The 16157-nt window shown below is 42.7% G+C and overlaps 1 protein-coding gene and 1 pseudogene across 2 annotated transcripts; both read left to right on the forward strand.

Moving 5' to 3' along the window:
* Positions 1-1168: 1168 nt before the first annotated feature.
* On the forward strand, positions 1169-2341 carry LOC307110048 (olfactory receptor 4D10-like; annotated as a pseudogene). The gene is made up of 2 exons: positions 1169-1866; positions 2071-2341. The product of its transcript is annotated as an olfactory receptor 4D10-like (transcript).
* Positions 2342-9431: 7090 nt separating this feature from the next.
* Positions 9432-10370, forward strand: LOC307110077 (olfactory receptor 4D11; the record flags this gene model as incomplete). Its single annotated transcript, XM_079789122.1, has 1 exon — positions 9432-10370. Exon 1 carries the CDS (start codon positions 9435-9437, stop codon positions 10368-10370), a length of 936 nt encoding a protein of 311 aa, XP_079645248.1. The 5' UTR covers positions 9432-9434.
* Positions 10371-16157: the final 5787 nt, after the last annotated feature.

Here is a 16157-nt window from a genome sequence, read left to right on the forward strand (position 1 = left end):
CCGGGCCCACCTGCTTAAGCTACAAAAATTATAACCCCAACAGAAATGGCTGCCAGCCACAGAGGGAGCCCCAGGCTTGGCTCCACTCCAGGCTACAAAGTTTCAATTGTAGAAGGAAAATAAATTCCAGATACCAGGGCCTCCACTTGGGTTGCCAGGGGGCGTGGCCGTCCTGCAAACCACCACAGGCCCCTTGCTCAGGCTGCCCCACGCCCCAAGGGAACCCCACCCTGATCAGGGACACCCTTCAGGGCAAACCAGCTGGCCCCCACCCCTGTACCAGGCCTCTATCCTATCTAATAAAAGAGTAATATGCAGATTGATCATCACCCTAACACACAATATAGCTGCCCCCATGTGGTCAAAGATCCTGCCCCCATGTGGACACAAGATGGCCACCACAAGATGGCCAGCAGGAGAGGGCAGTTGGGAGGCACCCGGCCTGCAAGGGAGGGCAGTTGAGAGGGACCAGGCCTGCAAGGGAGGGCAGTTGGAGGTGATCAACCCTACAGGAGAGGGCAGTTAGGGGTGACCAGGCCGGCAGAGGAGGGAAGTTAGGGGCAAACAGGCTGGCATTGGAGTGGTTAGGGGGTGATCAGGCTGGCAGGCAAAAGCAGTTAGGGGCAATCAGGAAGGCAAGCAGGCAAGCAGTTGGGAGCCAGCAGTCCTGGATTGTGAGAAGGATCCCAGATCGGAGAGGGTACAGGCTGGGCTGAGGGACAACCCCCTCCGTGCATGAATTTCGTGCCCAAGGCCTCTAGTAAGTTTATAATAGTTGGAACCACATCTTACTTATCTTTGTATTTAATGCTTCAGACAGTTCCTGACATTCAATAAATATGTGTGGAATAAAAATTTTAAAACTAAAATAAGTTAATTAAAATAACCTATGGAAATATCATTACTTAACATAAAAGCTTATCCTCTCCAAAAACAGTTTTATAGAAAAAGAATTATTGAATGACTTTGCATGTGGTCATTTTTCTTGATCACCAAGCTGATTGCAATCTTGGAAATTTGGGCAACTCAAAAAATTACAAATGGCACAGCCATGGGGGCAGCATTCTGAATTGCATTTTTAGTGCTTAGGAAGAAAACCAACTAAGTAGACAAGGACTTTTTCATATGAAGTAGCTTGAAACAAAAGGGAGAAAAAGAAGATGACTCCATGGAGCTGAAAAGTGGCACAAGGGTAAAAGAATTTATTTTCCTTGGCCTCACCCAGAAACAAGAACTGAGTTGGGTCTGATTTCTTTTCCTACTTTAGGTGTATGTGACAACTCTGCTGGGAAACCTCCTCATCATGGTTGTGGTGAGTTTTGCCTTCAGACACCCTCCCCCTGACCCCCTGACCACCTCCCTCCCCCAAACCCCCACCATGTACTTTTTGCTCCATAATTTGTCTCTCACCGATATCTGCTTCTCCTCCATCACAGCTCCCAAGGTTCTGGTGGACCTTCTGTTACAGAGGAAGACCATGGCCTTCAGTGGCTGCTTGACCCAGATGTTTTTCTTCCACCTTGTTGGAGGGGTGGATGTATTTTCTTTGCTGGTGATGGCATTAGATTGGTATGTGGCCATCTCCAAGCCCCTGCACTATGTGATCCTCATGAGGACAGGGCGTTGCACTGCCCTCATTGCAGCCTCCTGGGCGGGGGGCTTGGTCCACTCCATCGTCCAGATTTCCCTGTTGCTCCCACTTCCCTTCTGTGGACCCAATGTTCTTGATACTTTCTACTACGATGTCCCCCAGATCCTCAACCTCGCCCGTACAGACACTGTTGTGCTTGAGCTGCTGATTTCCGATAATGGACTACTAACCACACTGTGGTTCTCCATTCTCCTATATGGTCATATTTTTTTTAAATATAGATTTTATTGATTTTTTTATAGAGAGGAAGGGAGAGAGATAGAGAGTCAGAAACATCGATCAGCTGCCTCCTGCACAGATGTTCCCACAATCAAGGTACATGCCCGTGACTGGAATCGAACCTGGGACCCTTCAGTCCACAGGCCGATGCTCTATCCACTGAGCCAAACTGGTTTCGGCCTATATGGTCATATTGTTAGTAGTACAGTAAGGTCTCAGGCAGGGGAGGGCAGGAGGAAAGCCATCTCCACCTGCACAGCCCACATCACTGTGGTGACTCTGCATTTTGTGCCCTGCATCTATGTCTAGGCTTGGCCCTTCACTGCCCTCCCCACAGATAAGGCCATGGCTGTCACCTTCACTGTCATCTCCCCTCTGCTGAACCCCTTGATTTACACTTTGAGGACCCAGGAGATGAAGTCAGCCACAAAGAGACTGAAGAGGAGACTCGCGCTTTCTGACAGGGTATAGACTAGTAGCTCACTCCTTCTTACCAGCTTTAAAAATGTTTGTCCATTAAATAAACTGCATTCATTAAAAATTTTTCTAGTTAATTTTTACATTTCTACTAAGGTACACATGACTTTCAAAGATTCTGATTAGCATGAAATAATAATGTAGAAAGATGGATTTTATGTTGTAAAAGAAAGTAGAGAAATCAAATTGTTAGCCAGAGAGGTAACTAATCTACCTTACAAGCATCTTATTGAACTAGTAAGTGGCAAATTTAACAAAATAAAAATATATTGTCCCAGTTCTATATGTACCTTTTATTTAACATATCTACTTTACTTATAGATAGTGCAAAAGTGAAAAGAAGATTATTTGCTCAGATCTTGGCATCCATACTTATAATTTTCCCCTCATCCCCTTGTTAGTTGCCTGGTTCTTAGAACCAGCAGTCCCTCAATTAATTGCAGCCTCACAGGGTATTTAGTATTAGACCAGTATTGCTGAATGATTCTTTAGAAATTAGCTCAGACCCAAATCAAACACAAGATGCATTTAATATTTTAAAATTTTTGTTATTGAAGCCATAGTCTTAATACCTTTCATATGAGAATAAGAGCACAAGGGATGCTCCATATATAAATAAATAACTGGATTTCAGGAAAACCCATATTACACATATGACCTTGAATTCACACTATTATGAAAGCCAGGAGAACTGTGTTCATTATAGTTATGTGTAATGGAAATGAATCACCACTCTGGGAAAACTCCCTGAAGCAAAAATGAAACTTCTTTAACTCCTTCTCCCCCCCCAATAAATAAATAAATAAATAAATAAATAGAGCAAAGCAAACAAAAATAATAACTATTGCCTCTCACTCATTTCTGCTCTTCAAATCATTGGAGAATACCATAAAAAAAAACAAAAACAGAATTGAGTTATTTGTATTCTCTGATAGCATAACACCCTAAAAATGGCAGAAACCTCTGAAGATGGTTCAGACTATACATATACATTCAAAAAGGTTAGAATGAAGCAGAAAACATTATTCCGTATATCAACTTGGCTTTTATTTGTTTACTTATTATGATATTTACGGCTGCTGAGAGCTTCCTCCTCCCCACCCCCCATCCCCACATTTCTGGAGTTAGATCCTAGATCTAAATTTTTGAAACTAAAGAAAAAAATGTTCATGTCCTGGTATAAATCTCAGTCTACAAATCACACATACAGAAGCCCTGAGCTGGGCATGTGCCCAAAAAGTCCAAGAGACAATCAGAGGGGGCTTTATAAGTAGAAGAGAAGAAGCAAGGAGAAGAGAGGTAGTTGTTGAGGTCAAAGAGGTAATGGGGCCATGGGACGAGGTCATTAGGACCTTTTCGATCATTGTAAGGATTTTGATTTTCACATTAAGTAAGAAGGGGTATATATTTAGAGGGCTTCAAAGAGCAGAATTAATGGTGCAAGTTTTCACAGAAATTCAGGGGCTGCTGCTATAAATATACTGAAGAGAGGTATAGACAAAACCAGAAAGACCAAAATAGTTCCATGAAAGAAGTAATGAAGACATGACTTAGGTAGTAATGGTGAAGGTGGTGAGAATTTTTTAAAACTGTGAAGGTTGAGCAAGTGGGATTTGCTGATGGATCCAAAGTGGATTTCCTGGCTACATGTGCACCCCATGAGAGCTCCATCGCCCACTTTGTGCATCAGCTATTGAGAGGGAGCTCCTTCACTCTGGCCTACACACACCCTTCAGGTCCAAGGGCTCCTTCCAGTACTTGTGTGTCACACTTCAGAAATCACCCCACATGGGCAAAACTGCCTAAGGAACTTGTTCAGAATCCCTAAGAATAGACCTTTGTTTCCCAAGAAGAGTATTACTAAAAGGAAACATCAGAGATGGTTCTGACTAAACTGACCTAACAGGATTTCTACTGAAGATAGGCCAGGGTGATCAGATATCTCTTGGGGATGGTGGAGAATGAGGAATCTGTGGAAAGTGAGCATTCTGGCTAAACCGACTTAGCAGAATTTTTACTAAAATTGGACAATGCAGAGATAAACATGGAGGTCCAAAAGTTGAGGTCCAATTGAAAAGTTCAGGGGAGCCTGAGTAGAGTATGTTGCTGATAGGGGGAAAAAAAATGTGTGTTCCCAAGCATCTGTGCCTGAGTAACATCTTAATTGCCCCCACTGAAACAAGCTCACCATCAGGAGAATTTTTCCACAGCCATATCCAACTCTATCTATTCCCCCTGTTAATTCTCACACTAGTCCTGGTGCTAGGGAGTTGGTAAATATGACAAAGCACCGTGCATCAGCATGGAGGAGTCAAGAAAATGCTACTCTTGAGTCTGTCTTTTTCCACATAAGAATAGAAGAGAAGCCTCTGAAATCACTACTTCACAGAGTTTTCTGATACTGAATGATTCCCAAGGTTCCTGTGAACATTAATTAAGATGTTCTTGAAAGAAGGTTGGAGATTTTAGGTAAGAAACATTACTCTATGTGAGTGTGTGTGCCTGTGGGGTCTGGTGTCTATGCATAAGAGTAAGGAAAGAAAAGTGGGGGGAAAAAAGAAATCCAGATAGAATCATTAATATTCATAAATATATTTTGCATAAACATAATGTCATAAGTACACAACATGCTGCATTCCAGGGCGAACCTTCAGTGACAGACAGCACAGCTAAGAGATATCAACAAAGAGGATATTGTGGACCTAAGCCAGAAGGAGGTAACCAATCAATGTGTTTCTGTCTCTCCCTCTCCCTTCCACTCTCTCTCTAAAAAATCAATAGAAAAAAATATCCTTGGTGAGGATTAAAATGATAATAATAAAAAGAGGAGATTGTGAAATGACAGGCATTGGTTTTATTTGGAATAGAAGAAAAGGCAGTTTTTGCTTTCTGGTACCGCTTTACTAGCAATATACAAAGAAGAGGGACTTTCTCAGGCTTATTTCCTGGAGACAGAGCTCCTCAAACTGAAGTCGACAAAAGTATTTCTTATGCTAAAGTTAAAACAAGTGAGAAATGAAATCAGACCTTCAAAAGAAGTTAAAGAACGATACAATGAGCACCTACCTACCCTTTCTTAGATTTTCCAATAAATAAAAATTTTATAGCAATGACTTTCTTTCCTATGTCTTTCTGTGCCTTCATGTTTACATCCTTTCTTTCCTACCACTTCTAAGCAACTTTTATATTCAAGTGGTCCCCTAAATCTAGAGCTCCCATTCTCTCCATTCCTGTGTGCCCCGAACATAAAGGTCACCTTCTCCATGCAGGTTCCTCTGAGCCTCTTAGGGAGAAATCATCCCCCTCTCACACACAGCTCATCTGTCTTCAGATGGTTTCCACCACTTCCATATTACTATTAGATTTCAATTCTTTTCCCGCTGGTTTTAGATTAAATTCCTTTTCCTCAAATAACCTAGAACTCTGCCAATTCTCCATCAATATTTACTAAATTATTAGATGGATTGAAAATAGCAGAAAGATGGCACAGAAGCTGGTAGATATCATCTGAATTACCAACGGCAGGTTGTGAACTTGGGACCTATTTCTTTCTAACAAGGAGGTCTGACTTGGGGTCCGAGGTACCTTCTACCGCTCTGTGTAAACCAGAGCCTGTTATTTACATGGGGTCCCTGTGAGAGGCTTTCATAACTAATTTGGGCCCTGACTGGTTTGGCTCAGTGGATAGAACTTCGCCCCAAGGACTGAAGGGTCCCAGTTCAATTCATTCTGGTTGAGGGAACGTACCTCGGTTGCAGGTTCCATTCCTTGCCCTGGTCCGGGTGGCCCTGGCAGGGGCGTGTGTGGGAGGCAACCAATTGACGTGTACCTCTCACATCAATGTTTCTCTCTCTCTGTCTCTCCCACTGCCTTCCACTCTCTCTAAAAATCAATGGGGAAAAAATATCCTCTGGTGAGGATTGACAGCAACATAACTAGTTTGGACTTCCTTCATCTCTCTAGTAACAATACTGAGTTGGCGTTTTCTGGCGATCATTTCCTCTCTCTTTGAACTAGTTGGGATCGACCACTCAGTTACCATTTAGTTCAACACACTCCATTTATTGAAGAGTCTCTAGTGTCAAAGGTCACTCAACATAGCACTCATCAGAACAGATCACCAGCCCTGCACGCTGAGACTTTGCATGTGTTAATTCACCTGATCCTCACAACTTGACTTCATAGATGAAGTGGAGACTCAATGAAGTCTCTCATTCATCCAAATCAGTGACAAAACCAGGACTTAAACCCAAATGGCTCTCATTGCAGAGACCATGCCCCGATTTCTCTGGTCTGCAATGATGTGGCATAAGAAGCCAAACCAAGCAAGCACTCCCCTTACTTTCACTCCCTGTCACCACCTGCTGGGCCACTCCTACTGCCACCTAAGGAAAAATACCTCCTATTTTCCTCAAGACAGAATGTTCTGCTGAAGTTGTTTTAGAATACATGTTCTGGGAAATATACACCTTGGCTAAAAGATTGTCAGTATGGTTAAAGAATCTGTGTGTCTGTGAGAGTCCTTTCTTTAAGGTAACACACGTAGAATCACACTTACTATGGATTAGGCAATGCTCTAAGTACTGTACTGATGATTTACATCGATCAATTCATCTAATAATCACAAAATTCACATGAGGGAAATGCTATTGTTTCCAAATACTACACAGAGACAGGCCAAGGGGTGGAGTAACTTGCCCATGTTTGCATAACCAGTACCTGTGCAACTAAGATTTAAATAGACTGTGTGATGCTCGAGATGCTCTGATACCTCTTGGTAGTGTTTTTTGTTTTAGTTTTCCATAGTGAATGGACTGTGGACAAAATCGCATACAGATGAAAGAAAAATTGAAAGGAAGGTGACCTAGATGAAAAGAAATATCTCCGAGTTGAAAAGCACACCCCAAAAGTGAGAGAGAAGTGACTTTTACCAATTTCTGTTTCTGATTATAAAAAGGGGGAGATAAACTGTAAAGAAACAAATTAAGGTCCATTTTAAGGATTCACAAGAAGAAGGAAAGGAATTCAAAAAACAAGATTATATGGTAAATACACTTTTAACATTTTAAGAAACTGCCAAACTGTTTTCAAAAGAGGTCGTACCACTTTACATTCTCACCACAGTTCTAATTTCTTTACATTTTTGCTTGCTCTTGATATAGCTATTTTTTTTATTTTAGCAACTCTAATAGGTGTGCAGTATTGTCTCACTGTGTTTTTAATTTACATTTCCCTGGTGATAAGTGATGGTGTACATCCTTTCATGTGCTTATTTGCTATCCCTACATCTTCTTGAAGAAGTGTCTGAACAAATCATTTCTCTTTTTTTTTAATTGTGTTGTTTGTTTCCTTATTATTGAATTTTAAGAGTGACAGCCATTCCACTCCTAGGCACTTACCCAAGAAAAATGAAAACACATGTTCACACAATGCACTGTATATGAATATTCATAGCAGCTTTATGTGTAATAGCTAAAAAGAAGAAAAAAATTCAAGTGTTCATCAACAAGTAAGTAAATAAGCAAACTGTGGTATATGCATACAATAAAAAGGCATGAAATACGGGTACACACAAAAACATGTTTGAATTTTATGTGTGAAAGAAGCCAAGTAAAAAGAAATTACATATTGTGGGATTCCATTTCTTGAACATTCTAGAAAATACAAACTAATAGGCAGTGACAGGAAGCAGATCAGTGGTTTCCTGAAGAAGGGGGGGCAGAGGGCACAGATTACAAAGGACACTTCTGGGTGATCAATATATTAACTGTCTTAAATATAGTGATGGTGTCATGGTTATATGCTTAAACCATATTAAATCCTATCCAAGTGTGTATTTCAAATACCTGAGTCTATTGTATGTCAATGACAGCTCAATTTTTTAAAAAGTACTTTTTTAAGAAATACATTTGAACAAGGAACAGAAGAAAAGCTCTGAGTTATACTTTTATTTCTATAGCTGAAGTTTGGGTACCTAAAGTCTTTAAAAGCAGCCGTTCTCAACCTGTGGGTCGCAACCCCTTTGGGGGTCGAACGACCCTTTCACAGGGGTCGCCTAAGACATCCTGCATATCAGATATTTACATTACGATTCATAACAGTAGCAAAATTACAGGTATGAAGTAGCAACGAAAATAATTTTATGGTTGGGGTTCAACATAACATGAGGAACTGTATTAAAGGGTCGCGGCATTAGGAAGGTTGAGAACCACTGCTTTAAAGTAAAAGTAGAAGCAAAGAAGTACCCTTGTGGAAGAATAGAGCAACAGAAAATAATTATATGGTTTTCAATTTTTCTAACTGTTCATAAAATTAAATTTGTGATTTAAAAAAGGGGAGGCCTGGCCGGTGTGGCTCAGAGGTTGAGCATCAACCTATGAACCAGGAAATCGTGGTTCGATTCCCTGTCAGGGCACATGCCGGGATTGCAGGCTTGATCCCCCAGTGCGGGGTGTGCAGGAGGCAGCCGATCACTGATTCTCTCTCAGCGTTGCTCTCTGTCTCTCTCCCTCTCCCTTGCCCTCTGAAATGAATACAAATATATTTTTAATTAGATGAATAAAAGAAGGCGTGTTTCTGCAGAACTCAGTCCAAAGAGAACCATTTTGCAGATAGAGGTTCTTAAACTATTTAAACAGAGCGCCCAGTCTGGGGGGAAAAAATTCTCCTGTGGAATTCTAAGGATCCCAGTCACACCAAATAGGCATTTGCCTTAACCACACAGCAATCTGACTCCATTTTTATATCCTTTGTGTCACAATAGTCCTTTTCTGAATATTTCACATCCACCTGTTTATCTTGGATACTTAGAACTTGTATACTTAAAACATTGTTTTTTATGTATTTTCTAAAATATTATCATTTACAGAGTAAAGAATAATTAAATACATGCTTGTGCAATAAGATATCATTTTGGACACATTGGCAATAACCTCAGAACAGCTATTCATGTGGTGATAACACCTCACTGGTTTTCACACCTATTCCTGCGTCTATAAACCTGAATCTATTAAGGGAGAGTAAACACTTTCTGAAATAACACTTTTCATTTTTTCCAAGCTACATGAGGAAGAGGAAACATGATTCAATGGAGTTGGGAAATGGCACCAGGGTGAAAGAATTTATATTTCTGGGACTTACTCAGTCCCAAGACCTGAGTTTGGTCTTATTTCTTTTTCTGTGTCTTGTGTACATATCAACTCTGCTGGGAAACTTCCTCATCATGGTCACCGTGACCTGTGAGTCTCGCCTCCACACCCCCATGTACTTCCTGCTCCGCAATCTAGCCATCCTTGACATCTGCTTCTCCTCCATCACTGCTCCGAAGGTCCTAGTAGACCTTCTGTCGAAGATAAAGACCATATCCTATGCAAGCTGCATGACACAGATGTTTTTCTTCCACCTCCTCGGTGGGGCAGACGTTTTCTCTCTCTCTGTGATGGCCTTTGATCGCTACATAGCCATCTCCAAGCCCCTGCACTATATGACCATCATGAGGAGGGGGCATTGCACTGCCCTCATTGCAGCCTCCTGGGCGGGGGGCTTTGTCCACTCCATCGTCCAGATTTCCCTGTTGCTCCCGCTCCCCTTCTGTGGACCCAATGTTCTTGACACTTTCTATTGCGATGTGTCCCAGGTCCTCAACCTCGCCTGCACAGACACCTTCGCACTTGAGCTTCTGATGATTTCCAACAATGGCTTAGTCGCTACCCTGTGGTTCTTCTTCCTCCTGGTATCCTACACAGTCATCCTAATGATGCTGAGGTCTCAGGCAGGGGAGGGCAGGAGGAAAGCCATCTCCACCTGCACAGCCCACATCACTGTGGTGACTGTGCATTTTGTGCCCTGCATCTACGTCTACGCCCGGCCCTTCACTGCCCTCCCCACAGATAAGGCCATTGCTGTCACCTTCACTGTCATCTCCCCTCTGCTGAACCCCTTGATCTACACTCTGAGGAACGAGGAAATGAAGTCAGCCATGAGGAGGCTGAAGAGAAGACTCATGCTTTCTGTGATGGAATAGAGTAAGCATCTCCAACCTCTTCTTCACCAAAGCCTCCTTTCATGATTTTTCCCATAGAGTCATACTTCTGTACTCAAATATATTGTCAATAAACCAACTACACTTACTAGGTAACATTTTATTTTCCTGTTTAAGTAATAGGTTACTAATAACCCACGCTTCTGGTAAGCATGAAATAACTAGTATTATAGTATTAAGCTAATTGATATATTTCCACTCAAGGACAATTATATGGCAGTGAAGAAATTAATTGAATCCAACCCCTTTTTCAAGAGCTTAAGCCTAGGGATAGAGTGATTTGCTCAAGAGCGTGTATAAATTCAATTGCAGAGATGTCTTCAGCTACTCAATCTATTGCTCTTACACCATGTGAATGTAATTTATTACACTACTAGATCTGTCCATGCCAAATCCTGTCCTAGAAAGATCTCATGATCAGTGCCTCTGAAATACACCTACATGGGTATATATAGCTTACCACAGATTAAGACATTTCTCCGTTGCCCTAACTGGTTTGGCTCAGTGGCTAGAGCGTTGGCCTGCAGACTGAGGGTTTTAGGTTCTATTCTGGTCTAGGGCACATGCCTGGGTTGCGGGCTCGATCCCCAGTAACGGGTGTGTAGAAGGCAGCTGATCAATGTTTCTCTCTCATCATTGATGTTTCTATCTCTCTCTCCTTCTCCCTTCTTCTCTGAAATCAATAAAAAATATATATTTTAAAAAAGAAATTTTCTCCGTTTAGTTAAACTCCATATGGTCTTGTGATCTAAAAGGTACATAATGGTTGTCCTTCTGCATTCTCTCCAGCAATGAAAAAAGCTTGAGAAGGTTTCCTATAATGGCCTAACAGAACATATCTTATGCAGTACTAGACATGTCAGATTCACAGTCTCGGGGAATGCTTAGACAAAGGCAGAACCTCAGGATCCTACACCAAGAGCAATCCATTCTCACTATGCAAGAACGGATTTCTCCAGTTGCTGCCTCACCAGGGCCAACCTCAGATGGGCTTCACTATTGAGCATCTACACATTCTTCTCACCAGAGAGAGAGGGGACATGTTAAGGAAGATAAAACTCTAGCCAGTCTATCTTCCAATCTGCTGGTGTTTGTGAAGAGGCAGTCTAGGCTAGCACTTTCAACTGGGGAAGCATGATAAAAGTAAAGTAAAAAGGAAAGCATTCTAGCTGAAAGCTCTGGGATCTGAGTCAAACAGACCTGGGTCCAGATCCTACCTCTGCCATCCACCAGCTGTGAGCAAAGTATTGTATCTCTTCACAGGTCATAGTTCACCTATATAAAGGTACTTATAATATTCATCTCATGGAGTTATTGGGAAGATTAAAATGAGATTGATACATGTGAAACATACGATGCCTGGCAGATGATAAATGCTCAGTTAAAGACTAGTATCATTATTAATATCATCCTTATTGCACTGTTACACTCTTCTCCTACATGGCCTATAGTCCTCATTATTTAAAAAACAAACAAACAACATGATGGGTCCCTGGCTGTTTTGGTTCAGTGGATAAAGTATCAGCCTACAAGGGCACATGCCCAGGTTTCGGGCTCAATCCCCAGTAGGGGGCATACAGGAAGCAGCCAATTAGTGATTTTCTCTCCTCATTGATGTTTGTATCTCTCTCTCCCTCTCCCTTCTTCTCTGAAATCAATAAAAAAATATTTTTAAAAAACTGATGGGGATAGAAAGCATGGGAATGTATATTGAATTCAAAGCATCTACCATCTTAAAATGTCTAGCTTTCTGTCATTAAAACATGACAATAAGTTTGCTTGCTATTTATACAGCTTAGAGAGTTGCTCTAAAGCTGATGAGATAGAACATTGGAAAGATTCATATCTAAGAATTTAATGGGTCCAAGATAAATCCTGGCTTTGAGAGTAGAAAAAAGAGAGCAGACCAAGACGTCAGACCTAGGAGACAGAAAAGAGCTCAAGGAGAGTTAGTCAGAGAATAGTGAATGCTGAAGACAAACTTAACTGATGTCCCTCCTGGGATCTGGACTGGCCCCATAAGCATTCATAAACTAACTGGCTCAGTTGTTCGCCATTCCCTGTCTCCTGATCTATTAATTCTAACTTTTTACAATATTAACTTACTTCCCCTAATATGCAAAATCTAAGAATAATTCTTATTTTTCATTATTCATAGGTCAGGTAGCTCTGGTCTCAAGAGTCCCCAGGCTTCTCTTTTTGAAATTGCCTATGAAAAATGCATAACACAGACCACTTTATAGTCCATTCCATGAAATGTGTCCTTTCCATTCCTTCCTATCTCTTGTGACTCACTCAAATCAGATTTTTGTTGCTATGTCAGAATTGGGTGGCACCAAAGATGCAGGGGGTCTGAATCACTGTACCTCAGAAGCATAATCCCTGTCACAGCACTGTCCCTGAGACTTCCTAAAACCCTATGTAAACACACAACATAACCTGATTCAATAATTCAGGGGAAGGGGGAAGCAATTGCATTGGATTACAACATGTATCATTTATCTGGATGGACATAAAATCACAAGCTGGGCTGCATTCCTCCCCACTGAAATCAGTTTTTGTCAGATGATTAGAGCACCATCCCCATACACCAAGGTTGCAGGTTTGATCCCTGGTCAGGGCACATACTACAAGAATCAACCAATGAATGCATAAATAAGTGGAACAACAAATTGATCTCTCTCTCTCTCTCTCTCTCTCTCTCTCTCTCTCTCTCTCTCTCTCTCTAAGAAAAAAGTCAATAAATACAAATTAAAAAAAAGAAATCAGTTTTTGTTATTTCTCAAGCTTTGCTGCTAAGAGCCATAGAAAAGTCAACACATTCTGGGCACACACATGGCTTTTAAACTGCCTTTTCCTGCCTTGCTTCCTGAATCAAACATGTTAGCAGCAAACATTTCTGGCTGCCCATGAACCCAATAACATAATTCTGGAGAAATTAAATTGATGAACATCAAGATCTGTCACTACGCTACCTCTAAGTGAGCTGTGGATCTCAGAGATGCAGACTAACATAATTGCATGGGGCAATGTACCCATCACATGAACTGAAATTGCACATATAAATCTACACTGCCCGGGCTCTGAGAGCTGCCCTGACGGCCGCCACAGAGCTTTGATTTTCCCATTGCTGCCTTTTATTGAAGTTTCCTTTCTCAGCAGGTTGCAGCCAACCCGCAGTGAATCCAATGTGGGTGCCCAGGGCATCACCACACTCTGAGCAGCACTGCGCCAGGTCAGAGTTTTCAAGCTGCAGATCCTGAAACTCTAAGGGGTGTGATGCCATTAGTAGGTCTGAACGTGCTTTTTTTTTTTTTTTTTTTAATGAACTAGAATAGTCTAGGGTAGAATAGCAAAATCACAGAATTAATCAGATATATTTTTGTGAGGAGAAATACTGCATCCTTGGTGTGGTTTAACATAACCCTTTCCTCCTAAGCAAGGGGATAATGTACTACTGCCTCATGTCCTTCGTCTAGATAAACAGATATGTTCTCTACATGTACACGTGAGATGGGGCAGAGAGGAGATGAGGGGGAGAAAGAGGAGGAGGAGGACTCATGACATTTTAATGACTTCCACAGAAACACCACTGAGTTGGCCAATCAACTTCCACATTCACCCCCAACAATATTCTACATGCTAATTCCTTCATTGGGCTTCTCAGATTGGCCAAAAATATATTTGTTGGTGTGCAGCAGAATTTTAATAATAGTTTATGGGTGCTATGAGATGGAAAGGCTGAACATCGCTGACCTGGAGATCTAATAAAAATACAAAGTTCCAGGCGCCATTTCCAGTAGATTCAATAGTTCTCTTATGGATACCAGGAATCTACACTTCTAACCAGAACCCCCAGTGAGTCTGATGTAGGTGCCCTGGGCATCCCCACACCCTGAGCAGCACTGCTCCAGGTCAGTGTTTTCAAGCTGCAGATCCTGAAACTCTAAGGGGTGTGATGCCATTAGTACGTCTGAACATGCCTTTTTTTTAATGAAATAGAATAGTCTAGGGTAGAATAGAAAAATCACAGAATTAATCAGATATATTTTTAAAAATTGTTCCTTGAAACCTTTATTTCAGGCATACGTAGAGTGGTCTTGATGTAAATAAAGTGCATTTATTAGCGTGTGTTTCAGTGGAAACGGTTTGAAAGTCCCTGGGCTAGGACGTCCTCTCTTGTTACCATGCCCTCAGTCCCCTTAAATATGCAGCAGCATACCTCAGACTCTGCTCCAGCCCCTGTGCTAGATCCGGCCAACGTCAACATTCAGGGGATGTGTAACAGCCACTAAAAGGAGCCAAGTCCTGGATCCTGAAGGTCAGCGAGCCTCTATGACTAAACCAGGCGATTCATCAAGTCTAGGAAAGTAGGGGAGGAGGAGGCCCCCAAGGACTTCAGCACCATCAGAACCAACCTCCTGGGCCTGAGAAATCACACCATAAAGCCCTGTGTCTTTCAGAAACAAGTGCAGTTGTTTCCAATATCAATATTCTACTGATATTGAGGCTGAAGGCCAGAAAGTATGATAGACACTGTATCCAAACTGTCATGGACCGGCTCCAGATGTTCTTTCAGGGTGATAAGAGGAAAAGGGGAAAGTCTTTTTAATTTAAATAAAGTATGAGGGCCGTGGGCTTGGAGTCAATCCACAAAGGAGGGAGGTGGCTTTTGGGATATCCCTCAGCGCAGCGGTAGCAGCAACATTTAAAAAAATAGCCCAAGCACGGTTTAGGGGGGAGCAGGCGGAGGGCCCAGCACCCCCACCGGGGTTTGCTCACTGGCTCGTACCCCTGGGCCACTCAGACTCCTACCTTCCCGCCCAGGCTGGGAGACAGGCGTCCTGTGTTCCAGTGTTGGCTGGAACAAACAGTAAGTTTGCTTAGCAGCCTTCCGTTTTCTCCGACGGGCGCTTTAAGCGGAGTTGGGGTCCCCTTAGGGACGCGGCTCTGGGCTGCTGGAAACGAAGTTCGCGTTACTGTTTGCTCTGCTCTCTCTGGGCCAGGGTCGATGGGCGCAGTGGAGAGGAGCGCTCGGGGGAGCCAGGCTAGAGTTCGGTCAAGGAGAAAACCTTTGTCAGACAGAGATGGTGTAAAACATGCGGGGCTGTTTGAACTCTACCACGAGCAGGTAACTTTTCAGGAAGTCTTTTTTAATTGAGGTATCAGTGGACTTGGAGTTCATCAACCAAGGAGGGGGGTAGCCGTCGGGATATCCAGCTAAATGGTGGCACCGCGCAAGGTTTAGAAGAGAGCAGGAGGAGGGCCCAGGAATGCAGCCCTGACACCTGCAGGCAATGGCGCCTGCGCAGCGGCGCGCCTGCGCCTCCCGAGAGTTGCCACACGGGGGCAGCCTTGTCCGCCGGTCTACGGAGGCGCGCAGGCAAACGGAGATGGCGTGGTGTGACTAAGCGTGGAACACGGGACGAAACCGCAGCGTCTCCTGCTTCCTTCTTCCCGGAGCAAAAAAGCAGTATCAGGCCGACAGAAGGAAACCCTACCCTCAGGTTTAGCAAAAAGTGGCTCCACTGGGGCTCGAACCCAGGACCTTCTGCGTGTAAAGCAGACGTGCTAACCGCTACACTATGGAACCGCACGTGGGGCACTTGCTCGCCAAGATGGAATAACTCCACACAAAGACCTTTTTTTCTTTCCGCTGTGGAATGAGGCTGAAATGTGATTTCAGGCGATCTTTGAAAAAAGAAACATCCAAAAGAGTTTCAGACTCTCAAGCACAGCTCCGACCCACGCTTCTCCTCGGCAACACAG

This window comes from Cnephaeus nilssonii (assembly GCF_951640355.1).
Source record: "Cnephaeus nilssonii genome assembly, chromosome: 13".
Classification (NCBI taxonomy): Eukaryota; Metazoa; Chordata; class Mammalia; order Chiroptera; family Vespertilionidae; genus Cnephaeus; species Cnephaeus nilssonii.